This window comes from Watersipora subatra, chromosome 1 (genome assembly GCF_963576615.1).
Source record: "Watersipora subatra chromosome 1, tzWatSuba1.1, whole genome shotgun sequence".
Lineage (NCBI taxonomy): Eukaryota > Metazoa > Bryozoa > Gymnolaemata > Cheilostomatida > Watersiporidae > Watersipora > Watersipora subatra.
The window spans coordinates 76928666-76944090 of NC_088708.1; the positions used below are offsets into that span (position 1 = coordinate 76928666).

General features: G+C 37.1%; 1 protein-coding gene across 1 annotated transcript; it reads right to left on the bottom strand.

Moving 5' to 3' along the window:
• Window positions 1–509: 509 nt before the first annotated feature.
• Window positions 510–14840, bottom strand: LOC137409718 (cell division cycle-associated protein 7-like). Its single transcript, XM_068095585.1, has 9 exons — window positions 14790–14840; window positions 14493–14533; window positions 8980–9087; window positions 8378–8623; window positions 7936–8097; window positions 7101–7178; window positions 5973–6059; window positions 1444–1643; window positions 510–911 (listed from the first exon to the last, which is right to left on the bottom strand). The coding sequence occupies exons 2-9, from the start codon at window positions 14523–14525 to the stop codon at window positions 893–895; spliced, it is 933 nt and encodes a 310-aa protein (XP_067951686.1). The 5' UTR covers window positions 14526–14533; window positions 14790–14840; the 3' UTR covers window positions 510–892.
• Window positions 14841–15425: the final 585 nt, after the last annotated feature.

Genomic DNA, 15425 nt, shown 5'->3' on the forward strand with positions numbered 1-15425 from the left:
TGTAATATTTTGCCATTAACCTTTACTTGCATATTCAAAGTTTTGTGTAAACAATGTAATAGTAACATGTCAGTCTGAAACCTGTCTGTTATTCTGCGTATTATGTCATGACATATGGTACAGATATGCAGTTTGACTGCAAGAACAAGATTTTTTGCGAAACCGCTGATTTATAGACTTAAAATTTGTGCAATGTTAAAAAATTGAAATTATCTTTCCTACAATGGCCATACCTCAAAAGCTGCTGCATCATTTGCAATAATTTGTCTGTGTTAGTAAGCAAGCAATTTTTAAACAAGTTTTCTAATGTACCAATGTTCAACTTAATGGTTTTTATGGTCTGAAATAGTTTTTCTGAATAAAATATGACCACTAGATGTAAAGTGGCTTCTGTACACATAGGTCTAGAATTTTTGTTATAAATAAATCTTCACTCTATAAAGCAAACAACATTAAGAAATGGTTGAAAACATGGTCCACTTAGAAAGTTGAAGCGATATATTGGCTTTGAAACATACAGATAAAACTTTAATGGCCAGTGCTACACCAGCAATCTGCATGGCACCAAATAAACTTGCAGGACGTTCTCTACATCACAAAGAATATATTTAAATAAAACACAAAAGTAGATTAATTAGAATAATGAATGACCTTTACATAAATGTGTACAAGCAACGCTACAAATATGCACATAAAAATCTAAAATACTATTATAACACTATAAACTATAAAACTAAAAATTTGAGTAAATAAAATAAAGCAGTGACTAAAATGTATCTTTTTTGCACATCCTATTATGATATTATGATATAGTTAAGAAACTGAAGAAATGGTAAAGCCGTTTGACTAGGGAATGAATTGAAGATCCTTTTTAACTAGGTAGACGAATCCTTCAAATCTTCTTTCCAAAACTACAACGAGAGAAGACAACCTGCATTTATAGCGGAAGAATTGAGATGAAGATTACGACGAAACAAAGCTACTTTTTTATATGGAGTAAAAGTCACTTGTGATATTGGGTCAGTTAGTAAGCATACTTCATGCGTTCATGAATTACCCATGTAGATAAAATCAGTTCCTATTCACAACTAGACTGCATCAATGGGAGTCTCATTGATGCAGTCTCATGCCTCTGAACACACCAGAGAGCAGACATTATAACACAACTAAGTTTCTAGATGATAGTCTAAAATTCGAGTAAGACTGGATGCTAAAATATAATTTTCAACGTGTAACCCTTACAAACTCTCTGAAGATGACTTGACCAAACACGCACTCACAACACTATATGTGAGACAAGCATGGTGAATGACAGGCTCCGCTTAGCCCCCCGAGTTAGTGCTTAGGAGAAGACAACTCTAACTGAATGAATTCATAATCAATGAAGTCAAACCAGGCACAATGAACAGAACCGGTTTAGAAAGAGAGTGAAATTTGTGCAACCTGTTGAGATAAGAAGCGACGTCGTTGTAGCCATTGTCGCGGGCAAGATGTATGAGTATGCCAGTAGCGCATCGGCCTGCTTTTCTTCTGCAAAACGAGCAATTGCAAATGCCCCGACACGGCGGGCATATCCATTTAGAGTCCCTCAGCACCTTTCTTGCATCCTCTCCATACCTGTTTTTCAGGCATGGCCCACAGAACTGCATAGACATAGAGCGGTGTTACACAAATCATATTCGCTGTCTACCTATGTTGGTGCAGCTACACTAAAATGACACAAATCAGACTCCTATACACTCCTTACATGTATCTCATCCCCACCTGTTCGAATATTCCTATACACCTCATACATTGATATCATGCCTACCTGCTCAAATACTCCTATACACCCCTTACATATATCACATGCCCACCTGTCGAAGTACAGTTGATGCTCCTATAATGTACACCTTCTACAATGCAAATTCCAAATAACGTAAAAAAGATGTGTTGTAAAAAACTCTATACAATGTATAACGTAATGGCAAGTAAAACTCTATACAGACGGTTCCCAACCTACGAACACGTTACGTTCCGAACGATTGTTCGTAAGGTGAATTTGTTCGTAAGTTGCTTCAGTGCTATATTTTGTATTATAATTTATGTTTAAGGCCTATATAAGTATATTGAAGGTTTATATACGTATGTTTAAGGCTTGTATAAGTAACCTGTATTGGTTTGTACTGAAAAAAATATTTAATAAAATGGAGATAATACTTTGGTGGACGCCGGGCCATGACACTGCATTTCTTATTTATTGTATGTCTTGTCCTTTTTATTATATTGTTGTTTTAATCGTTATGCTATCACTTATCGTTGTTGTCTTATTTTTTGTATGTGTTGTCCGTTTATTATATCGTTGTTTCACTCGTTATGCTATTGTTATATTTGATTTACTGTCATAACACTATCACTTATCGTCACTTATATTGTTGTCATACCAACGCGCTAGCGGTCCTATTTATTCACCTTGTTAGCCGGTGTTCTCACCGTTTGCCGGAACGGTTGATATTATTCTATATAAATGAGTGCGCTCATTTAGTTGAGCAGAGCAGATAGGGTCAGATCTAAAAAAGATAACGATTTGTGAGTTTCTAGCCGCAATTCCTAAATCGGTTGCGGAATGTACACGTAAATTAATTTCGGCGCCTACAATATAACTGCGCGTTAATAAGGTCGTTTCTACGCAACTACAAAACTGCTAATGCTAGTTGCACTGAGTAGTTGTAGTAGGCTGTTGTTGTAAATGGTTTTTAGTATACCTTTGAATAGAGCTTGTACATTGATAATATTATTACGAACTATTACGTATGTACTATATTGCAAAACGGTTATTTTGTATGACTACAGCAGGTTTTGGCTTGCCCACAAAACCGTTTTACTTTTTCTTCTAATTACGATACAAATTTGAACCTGACTTTTCAGCAATTATTAGCCTAGCTACAAAACAGTTATATTTCTATTAAATACATATTGGAACCTGACTTTTCAGCAAATATTAGTCTAGCTACAAAACAGTTATATTTCTAATAAATAAATCCATTACATCCATGGTACTACTGATTAGATATAATCGCCAACACAGTTACACAGTTTTCAATCCGAGTTCGGAACTGCGGGCTAGAAACTCACAAATCGTTATCTTTTTTAGATCTGACCAGCAGATAGACGTACGCGCCTCGGCTAGTGAAATTTCCTTCACTAATTAAAAGCTGAATGAAATTACACGCACTCTCTTTTCTTTATTTAGTAGTATAGATCGTGCCAAGTAAAGGCCGGCAAATCCCTTTACAATACGTATGTAAAGTTCTAACAAATAACTCGAAAGTTATTCGAGTTACGAACAACGGTACATACGTTCGTATGTAACATTGTTCGTAACTCGAATGTTCGTAAGTAGGGAACCGTCTGTATAACGTAATGGCAAGTTGGGTGTTTTCAAACTCGATTTGAATGTTTAAGGTTGACTTGCAACAAAATTCACATTACAGTTATTTGATATCAAAAGGTTCACCATGTCTTACTCTGCTGTGATGTCGGTGCAAAATATGCGTAAATGTGATTACAAGCTCTTAAAAGCTCAAAAATGAACAGCTAATCGCCCCAACATGAACATGCCGTAGGTTTGAATCCCTTTATTTTGATGACGTACTCAAGAAATTTGGTTGTTTTGACACGTGATGTTATCACATGAATTGAAAGGCCGATAAAAGGCTCAATATAAAACTTCTCGTAGCACTAGTTTATGACAAACACTTCGGGTTTTACCGAAAAGCCCGTATCAAATAGAGGAGATGTTCGCTACTTTACAGTTTCGTTTCAGCTTGGTCTAATCATCTAGTTGTAATCTGATCATGTGATCCATACTTCCTGCCAAATAGCGCGAACAATTTCTGCAGCATTTTTCGACTGTCACAGGTGACCAACAGGCTCGTCATGTTTGTCAGAGGATGATAAGCACTCCTCCGAGCTAAGGTTAAAAAGGTTAACGAATTTTTACGGCAGGTTTTGAGATATCAGTACTCAAAATGACGGCATTACAATGATGATGAAATAGACGCATAAGGACAATAGACATGGTTTAATTGAATGCAAGAAGTATATTTGTGAAAACATTTCGACTGTACACAGAAGCCATCTTGTTCAGATACGTCCCATTTCAGCAATTTTGGAAAGGGATTCTAATCTACAGCGTTTTCGCGATGGCAGCGATTAACTGTTCGTTTTTTAGCTTTTAAAGCACATAGATTACATAATTTTTTTATTAGATATTTCAATACATCATGGCTTTCGAATGAGCCTATATTCAATACACAAAGAATAATAGAACTATGAAAAACAGGGTGTCAAAAGTATGCCCTGCAAAAAAACACTTGGTTCAGGTTCTCAAAATGTGATGTCATAATTATTATTTAGCCTTAGGTAGTTGATCCCTTTCGCTACCATTGAGGCTGCGCTTTTCTGTGACAATCGGTGCTGTTAAACCCAGAGAGCGCTAATCATAAACTAGGATTCTAGATAATCAACAATGCCGGGATCGTGCTAACGCCCGACCAATACAAACACATGTCCTGGTTTAATTAATTATGCTTCAATAAATATACTGTCGTTGATAAAAGTAATGAAATCACATCGATTAAATTGTGACCTGCCTTGCGTGGTCCTAGGACTACATGTCAATCGCACTTTCGCGAGATGACGCAATGCTTAAAATTAATTAGTCTCAGTCGTGACCTCAACATCACAATAAAATGAGAGGGCTAGTGCATAATATCATTGGGAAAACATAGTATGGTGCTTGAAATCTGAGTTATTTGTCATAGAAATAATCTGTACAAGGAGAACTAATGACAGATTCCTTTGTCGTCTTCATTGGTTTTCTGGAGTTGTCCTATCTTCGCCTGACACTAGCGTCATTATCATAGTTGATAAAAATAAGCGGTAAGCAATAAATTAGGCGGTAAGAGCACACAACACCGAATAAGAAAATTGTGACGTCACAGTTTCCAAGCATATGCCGGTAAACATTTTGTGGTAGAGCTCTGGGGAAATCCTATAAACACCAACCAATGTCTGTCTCACCATGGCAAACAATAGCTCATTGGAAAGCCAAGACTCTGATGTATTGAAATATACAATAAAAAATTATGTAATTCATGTGTTTAAGAGCTTGTAATCACATTTCCACATATTTTGCACCTACAACACAGCAGAGTAAGACATGGCAAATCTTTTGATACCAAATAACTGTAACGTGAATTTTGTTGCAAGTAAACCATTAATCTATCTCACTGCAATTGTGAAAGAAAAAATGACGGACATATAGCGTTATATCTATTATATATACAACTTCTATGACATTCTAGTTCGGTGTGATAGGCAGTCAGAAGTGTCGACAAAACAGCTCATAGGTAGCTGCGGGATTGCTCATAAATACTTGAAGGCAATCGATTGGTACAGGTGTTACAGCGTCAATCCACCGATCCGAATGTCACGAGTTGGAGTATCGTTGAAAGTTCTCCTTTACCCTAACCTTGAAATATGGATCCAGATAGACAACGAACAGGTAGTACCACTTTTTTATAGTAAAAATAATTGTTTGTTTTGCTTTAATGTAGACATAAAATATTTGTTGTTAGTTTTACCAGAATAGACTTTGCTGTTTAAAAAAAATAAGCAAATCGTTGAAAATGAACGTCGAATATGTGCAGTCCCCATCAACTTATTGTAAAATTACCGCAATCATGGTCTATAAAACCAGTGAGATTGATCAGAAAAAGGAGAAAAGTTGTTAATGCAAACCAAAAATACTGTAGTTACGGTTTATCCCACAAATAAAAAAATTCAAGTTAGGTTTTTTCCTCTTTGTATGGTCAAAGGGATGAGTTTGATTATTTACGGTGTAGGAGCGCCTACTGTACTTCTATAAACATACAGAGTCTACCTGAAACAACCCTCAAATACACCCTTTGCAGATATTCAATGCCCACCTGTCCACGTACTCCAGTACATTCTTTATTTCTGCAAATGGTTTTTGTATCAACAGTCTTCTGCCTACATTGATGGCACGTGGAGCCCTATCAGAGAGAAATACATCAGCAGCATTAAATGATTAGCATTAAACATCTGTCAGGTTACCTATGCATCTGTCAGATTACTTGTACATTTGTCAGGTTACCTGTATATCTGTCAAATTATCTGCACATCCGCCAGGTTACCTGTACATCTGTCAGGTTACCTGTACATCTGTCAGGTTACCTGTGCATCCGTCAGGTTACCTGTGCATCCGTCAGGTTACCTGTGCATCTGTCAGGTTACCTGTGCATGTCAGGTTACCTGTGCATCTGTCAGATTATCTGTACATCTGTCAGGTTACCTGTACATCTGTCAGGTTACTTGTACATCTGTCAGGTTACCTGTACATCTGTCAGGTTACCTGTACATCTGTCAGGTTACCTGTACATCTGTCAGGTTACCTATGCATCTGTCAGATTACTTGTACATTTGTCAGGTTACCTGTATATCTGTCAAATTATCTGCACATCCGCCAGGTTACCTGTACATCTGTCAGGTTACCTGTACATTTGTCAGGTTACCTGTGCATCTGTCAGATTACCTGTACATCCGTCAGGTTACCTGTGCATCTGTCAGGTTACCTGTGCATCTGTCAGGTTACCTGTGCATCTGTCAGGTTACCTGTGCATGTCAGGTTACCTGTGCATCTGTCAGATTATTTGTACATCTGTCAGGTTACCTGTGCATCTGTCAGATTACCTGTACATCTGTCAGGTTACCTGTATATCTGTCAGATTATCTGCACATCTGTCAGGTTACCTGTACATCTGTCAGGTTACCTGTGTATCTGTCAGATTATCTGCACATCTGTCAGGTTACCTGTACATCTGTCAGGTTACCTGTACATCTGTCAAGTTACCTGTACATCTTCTCAGGTTACCTGTACATCTGTCAGATTACTTGTACATTTGTCAGGTTACCTGTATATCTGTCAGATTATCTGCACATCTGTCAGGTTACCTGTACATCTGTCAGGTTACCTGTACATCTGTCAGATTACCTGTACATCTGTCAGGTTACCTGTACATCTGTAACAAACTCACCAGAACTGAGTGATAGACTTTCCCTGTAGAACTGAAAGCTACCCCTTCTATATCCTCTTCTGTCACCTCCTCTACTTCCTACAGAAGACAAATGATAACTGACTCTGTCTGCAGTTGTAGAAGAGGTTACTAATAGCTTTTAACTAGTACAGTGTTACTCTGTCTATACAGATAGTGCTCTTACTCATTGGAATGATTGCAGCTATTCACAGAGATTGAATACTAATGATTGAAATAAATGACTGTAGAGCGACACAATTTTCATCAGAACACGTATATATGATACCCGAAATACCAATAAAAAATCAACTTTATTATCTGGCAGACGAGGCTAATGAAAAACGTCCAAGTAAACTATTCTCAACTAAATTAAATGCTGGTGAATATCTAACTAGATAGGAGGAAATTGGCACTCGTGAGAATTTAGTTGCAGCTAAAACTCAGCCCGATTGAAGGAGTGATGAGACATAATACTTTGGATGCTATGTTAATGAGTACATCTGAGACAATTCTGAATCCTGTCTGAATTTAAAATAACAACACATAATATTTAGTAGAATCACTTAAATTGCGATACTAAGAAAAGATAATAAACCAACATCTACCTACAGACAGACACCACAACTGTAAACTTCAATTCATCTGATTTCACTTTAGAGTGGGTTTACTATTTTTTTATAAACATTCATTAGTTGTTGTCCTCTTGAAACTGGTTCCTACATCTGGAGTTGTTCTACACTACACAAGACTCCTACTTTTTTATTAAAATTTAGAAAACTATCAAACCAAGTAGAATTTAAAAAAATTGTCTCTCAACAGAGCGATGATGAAAGACCTTATAGAAGCGTTGAGTTGCATGAGTTCGCGCATCCGGTGCAGGCTGCCATAGATAGTGCATGTCATCATCTTCATCGCTATCATACACAGTCATACTGTCATCATCTCTCTCCTCATCACCAACAGACAATCGACGAAAGCCAAATTTGACAGTCAATCGCTAAAACATAAATAAATAAAATGCCACCATCTTATGATTAGCAACTCATTTGCACGCAACCGGTCAAAGGCTGATGAAAGTCAGTCTTTTTGATGAATGGACAAATAAAGAGCGCGGGAAAATATCTCAACTAATAAATAAGGTGCTGAGGTTATACTGCACTGAGAAACTATGCGAATAGACTGGCTTCTTACTTCAAATCTAAAATCAAGGAGCTGATGGGCTGGACCAGTAACAGGTGACACCTAATTAAACACAACGTATGTGTCATGAAACATACATTTGATGAGCAGGAATGAAGTGATCCAAAGCCAGAGTCAGGGGTGTGCGGCCTTGAAGTTTCATCGACATAGCTTTCTGGTCTTGCCGCTCGTCCTGGGTTCCGCCTACGAACGGTGTCTCTAGAAGGATAAGCTCGCGCAGACTTTGGCTTTGGACAGAATTGAGCTGGTTTGGAAATGGAGCCCGACTTGGGCTTTGCCAAGACTCTTTTGCAACCTTGTAAATCTCCCATAATTTTTGCCAGCTACAAGTAATAAGAGTGTATGGAAACAGATTAAAGTGTCACTTATGCAAATGAAGCAAAAGCTTGCCAGCTACTAGTAAGGTTCACCAAAGACCACAACCTGTACAACTTGTCCAATAAAATCTATGCAAGCGAACTTCATACCTACAGTGACAAGATGGGTATAAAACAAACGCTGACACTCCATCGCTGACACTCCATCGGCTATTAAGATTCCTCATGTCCTACACAGTGTGTTTACCATGGCTACCCAAGCGTTGAGCCAGACAACTAGCTCCTCAAGCTTAATATCAGCTTAGCTAAACAATTCCAAGGAACAAAATCATAATTATCTATACACCACTAGTATAGCTTACCATCACTTTGTTGTCAGCAATGTTTTGACGCCTCCGTTCCTCATAATCACAGACATTTGCCGGCTGGACATCTTTCTTGACATCAAGATCATCACATTGTACAGCGGCCTACATGTAAATCAAATGTTGCAAGGAAACCAGGTATCTTGCTCACCCATGATCAAGTTTACCTATTCTATCGCCTACGTGAATATTTGTCTAAAGTGCGACAAGATACAAATAAAGTTTGACAAGCTATTCTAAAATGCATAGACGACGTCTCGGCTTACAAATGATGGGTGGGTCTAAATCTATTAAATTAATATACTCTCATTGTGAGTGCGAATACGACACAATTTCCTTGAGCACGTTCACATAGTCGCACAGAATAGGAGTTTTAAAACCTGTATGTGAGTCTAGGTAGTGAGCATTGTTTGCTATGGGCTATATAATATATGTATATTTAAATTACCACCTCTTTACTATTGGGCTGAGTTAGACAGCTGTATGGATGTACAAAGCAACTGCTAAGTGTGTAACAATGAATGGAATATATCTATACTAGCTGAGCTACCCGGCGTTGCCCGTGTAATAGAAGAGTCTTTGGACAGAAAATTTATTTGTATTTAACATAATTATAACAACATTTGCCATTCTAACTTTCTAACTACATATCATGAGAGAAGTGTGTCGTGTAGTTGGAATAAATTAAGAAAAAAATGAAAACAACTGTAAAGGATTTAAAACTTTGTCAAACAACTGTACCTTTAAAGCTAGTAGCCTGGCATACTGCCAATGGAAAATTCCACTAAGCTAGTTAATAAAATTAGGCTTCCAATGGTAAGCCATGACTTCGAGTCTGCATTGTTGTCCAGCTCAGCTGTTCTAATCAGCTCTAGCCGGAAAACCTACACACATACGACATACTTTGAGAAATATATATATAGATATACAGATCTCAGTCAAGTTACCTGGAAATGTGCGTGTAATATGTGAAGAAAGGAATGACTTGAGACACTGTTAGTTTTGGGCGTAAGGCTTGACTGACTAGTGGAAATTACATACGATATTACATACTGAAAATTACATACGATGTTCATATACCGTAAAACTTGTATTTGAACGCCATGACACTTTATTTTTCGATCCTTCTCCTAGAGCGGCAATTTAATAGAGGCAACGTTCAAACGTATTTTTTAAAAAGCTCGCCAAAATTTTGGGAGGATAAATTTAATCCTAGCTCCCAAACACTCGCTTCGCTCATGTTTGGACATGGGATAAGCATTTTACCATTCATGCCTAAGTTTGTCTGAATGGCAAAACTAATTGGCTTTAAAATGATACCAATAATAGCTCTATAGCAGTGGTTTCAGCAAAGTTATTAATAATTAAAGCCAAACCTAGCTAGATAAAGCTTATTCAATGTAGAAGGATCCAGAAGGTGCTACAGTAGCTTTTCTTGTATGAAATGTGCACAAGAATCACTGTAACCATACGTACAAAGTTTGTATGTATTTATACTCTAGAGGAAAAGGCTTTAACAAGTTTCAGAAAGTAATGTAAATGCGTCAACTATCTTGAGTAACTAGTTATATGAGTTACACACATACGATGAATTGTATTCACATAGGAGGTAACAAGCCCACCTGCAAAGACATGGTTGAACAAGAAAATATAACAGAAAATCAAAAGGAAACAAATAAAATATGAAAAACATGTCACACAAGAGATAAATAATATATATTATACATGCATTGTTTTAATGTACCAGTCCACATCAGTAAATTGAACACTTGAAATATTTCTGCCAATGTGGGGTTTTCTGTATCTTCTACTTCCTCGCCTTTACTAAATGGTTGCTCCTTTTGCATGCTGATCGCGTGCAAGACCTAGCTCCTTCAAATCTTCAGTCGGAAGCTCTTCCTTGTGCTTGCTTTAATGGAGTTCTTGTTTTAATAATAATTGCAAATGCTGATTGGTTGCGATCATATTCCTTGACAATGTTAATAATATGGGTGCTTTCTTATTTACGACATCCAACTTTGTTGACATAGAAATCATTTTGCCTTCGTTTTGCAACGTTTGTATCGGTCTCAGATTTCATAGCTAACGAATAAAATGTAGATACTTGTAGTTATATACGTATGCTGACTTAAAAGTTTATAGTAAAATATATAATAACGCTAAAAATGAATATTTGCTCTCACTTGTGATATTTTAAACGAAATTTTCCACGCGGAATGCTGACATGAGCGAAGTCGATCATCGTGTCTCTTCTATACGTTCTGAAAATGTTTTCGGCAAACTATATTTCGGTGTCTTTTTTATTTTGACATGCTTTATGAGCACACCGACCGCCAAATTTTAACTCGGGCGAAACTTTTTTCAAAATCGTATGGTGAAAAAGAATTCGTATAGCGAAGTGAAGATATCACAATGTTTGACTTCATAAGGTGAAAAAAATCGTATATCAAGATAATCGTATCTCGAGGGTGCACTGTACCTGCATACTCTCACGCATTGGGCGTGAGACTCACGCAATTGCTCCATGCCTCACGCATCTCCCGCCCGTGTCACACAATTGCCCCTTTTACCCAAGCAAACCTGTTTTTGCCCCAATCTTCAAGTAGTAATCATATACTTACTACTAATAAACAACTATGTATAAACATATTTGTGGCATTCTCGGTAACTGGACCTTTGGGCGACAGTCACTAGGGCGACAGACACTTAGGCGACACTTTCGGTTCGAAAGGCGACAACTTCAGACGGAAAGGCGACACGGCAGACAAACCGGCGACAATTCTAGACTAAAAGGCGACAAATTGGTTTGCTGTTTGGTTGAAGGCAAGGTAATATACTGACAAACTATGAGATGCTGTCGTTGTGTGCTATGCTTACGTATATTTTTGAAACGAAGCCTTGAAAGTGTTATTGTTTTTTTACAGACTTTTTTATAAATCGAAATTGCAACATTTATTTTAAAACGCCATTGGTGGGATTGGGATTTCTCTGATTATGCTAGCCCAGACAATTAACAAAATATTAAGGTTTTTTTCTAAAAATGCATCTAGCTTATTTAATTAAAACACCAAAACTTGTTTTTGTATCAGCATGTTTGTTCAAAACTGTTCGAAAAGTCACGTTCTCGGCTGAATTGTCGACAATCTTGTCTCTGATTATTAAAACTTTAGAGTTATCCCATCTCTGATTGTTGAAACTTTAGAGTTATCTTACCTCGAAAAGAAATAGTTTTATGGTTTCGATCGTCAAAATTCACAGTAGCTGGGAGAAGAGTTTGCTTTTTGTGTGAGGTGAAAAGACAATTCCCTATTATTGTAATTTCTCATTTACTTGTGGAATTAATGATTTCCTTATCCTTGTTTCTTTACAATTATGATAATAATTCAATGTCATTATAATGCAGACTCAATAGGCTAAATTGCGGTTCACACTGATCTATGTTTGTTAAGATTTTATTTGAGTATGAAGAGTGAAGGCTTTTTTTGACATAGGTGTCTAAGATATATCCATATTTTACTAACTTCTGCAGCTTGTTGCAAGAAGACTAAACAGCATCACAGAAAGCTTATGGAGAAATGATCCATTCCAAAGCATAGAAATCAACTGGTCCTGATGCCATATTACCCTACAGTCACTTGAGATATTTGACCGAATTACCCTTGTCACAGATCCCGATGGCACACACAACCTGTAGTTTGAGACAATGAGGAGTGATCAACACCTCAAAGACCTTTTGATATATACTCAGTTGCAGGTTAATGCTGCCATGTACCACATCGTATACTATATTTTGCATTTTAACGCGCACTATGAATCTTTTTATATGCGACTATTTTAACAAAGGACAGACTTCAGAAAAGATGGGAATATATTACATAGACAGCCATTGGCTTGAACTTTAATAACAACTTTATTAAATAGTGGTGTAGGGAATTTCCTGCAATTATTTTTGTGTATGATTGGAAGTGCAAGTGCATTCGAGCACCTGCGAGTCACTGTGTACAATTATACTCCTGTAGTTCAAATTATCTTTTCATGTAAGTTTTAGAATTAGTAGAAAGTAATATTCAGTTGCCAATTTATAACCGTGAACCTGATCTTGTCATTCTAAATAGGAAAGAGAAGTTCTATCGCTAGATGGGTTTATCTACATAGTATCAATCAGTATAAAGTCATTGTAAAAAAAATTAATGCTGCAAACTATTGATATACGTATTTTTGAAAGTTATATATGATAAAAATCAGCTTTACTATTTGTATAAATATACCAAAAAGCAAATTTATTAAAATGTATAAAGCTAAACTCATATGTATGTATTTATTTTCATACTGCAATCAGAACAAGAATATACATTAATTTGAGATCTACTACTGAGGGTCCTAATACATGATGCATGAGCCAAAGATAGTATAATGACTCATCAACAGCGGTATGCTAGTGACTCAAGAATGCATCGCTTCAAAGGGGTTGAAAAAGTTGGTACCTCTATGATGTCATAAATTAGGCGGTAAGGAATCTCAGACTCTTGCTACACTGATAAGCAACTTGCCAGTTTTTCCAAGGAAGGAAGTGAAAAAGAAAATAGTGATTGGCTAAATGACTATTCAGCGTGTTGACAGACTCTAAAGTTAAATTTGTGGAAAAGGATGAACAGAAGAATAGTTGGGCGATTAATGACAGATTAATCTCAGCAGTTTTTTTAAATAATAACTATCTCAATTAAATAAATATTTGGTACATTCATTAATACAATAGGAAATTCTACTGTGTGTAAAAGAATAATGTAATCAGATTAATGAGGATATAAGCATGTAATAGATGCCAAGGAAATAAGGTGGAGCAATGCGTAAAAAGTATGCTAATGCAAGATTTCCAATCTGGGCATCAATAAAGTTGGTGTCTTGTTAGTGTTCACTACTAACTCACAACAACATAACAGGCCATAGCAGGACTTAATACGTGTATTTTGAATTAATCCTGCCCTCAGAATTGTCGCCTCAATGTCCAGAATTGTCGCCTGTTTGTCCGCTGTGTCGCCCTTCCGTCTGAAGTTGTCGCCTTTCGAACCGAAAGTGTCGCCTAAGTGTCTGTCGCCCTATTGACTGTCGCCCAACCGTCCATAATTCGCATTCTCATCTATCAATAACCTCCTCGACACGTGGTTTCCATATGGAGTTATATTATCTTTCGGTGTGGTGTTTTATACGCTATAAAAATTCATCCTACTTATCAAATCCTCGCGTTTTTATTGCCCCCAAAATAGATTCACTCCTTTCACCACTCCAGGGTTGGCAGGTCTGGAAGTGCAGCCCTGATCATACCTGCCAACTCTCACGCATTGGGCGTGTGACTCACGCAATCACCCCAAAGAAAAAATGAAAATGCGTGAGATTTTTGCCCCAATTTCCACAATTTTATATACATGTATACTATCATTGATACATCATATGCCCCAAAACCAAGTCTCACGCATTGCCCCACTCTTGGGTTGGCAGGCCTGCTTACTAACCTGTTGTCTGGTCCTGCACCGAGTCGTAGGCATATCAAACCCTGCAAACAAGCAAACCATGCAAATTTTTGCAAAAATGCCAAAATATTCATGTGAGGAACGCGATAGACACAAACGTGAAAACGAAATCTTTCAACGATCTGCCAAAGTAAAACCAATTTGTCTTAAATAACGCTGTCATTACATGCAAACAGCATGACATAATGATGTTACGCATTTGCAAATTGATGAAACGCTTTGCATATGCGTGACAGCATTATATCTAATTCTTCACACGAAATTAATTAAAATATATACCTGAGGACCTTACGAAGAATACACGCGCGAGAACGTTTAGCAATCTTTCGCGCCAGCATGGCCAGACAACGTAGCCCGCGATCATATTCTAGCAATATCGAAATGGAACGTCTCACTGAATTATATTACCTCCTAAAATGGCCAAGGTCATTTTTTTTGGGTGATAATTTGAGCGCCATCTTGGTTCATGCTACATGGTCACGCTCCCTTTTATAGTAACCTAGCAACGTTGTACAACATTTAATCTCAATGAGCTTGTGGGTGCTTTTATCCATCCCCAATCTTAGTCAACCTATATATCAAAGTCAAGATAAAGATCTACATATTCATTCAACCTATATATCAAAGTCAAGCTAGCTAAAGACCTACAGATTCTAGGCTATAAGTTTTTGTTGTAGATGGCTATTGCCATGGTTTCAAGTTTTAAACCATTGAACTTAAAACCTCTGGAATGGCAGAGGTCATTTGCGAGTGCGGAAATCCGGCCGATGCCATGTTCAGTTAGCGTTTGAGTTAATTTCATTGTGTTCAAAGTGAGAAAGAAATCTAATTTCAGATTTAACTGTTCTGGAAGATCACTAATACACTGCTAAGTCAAAGGAACAGACTACTGAGATTACTACTGATAATTTATGT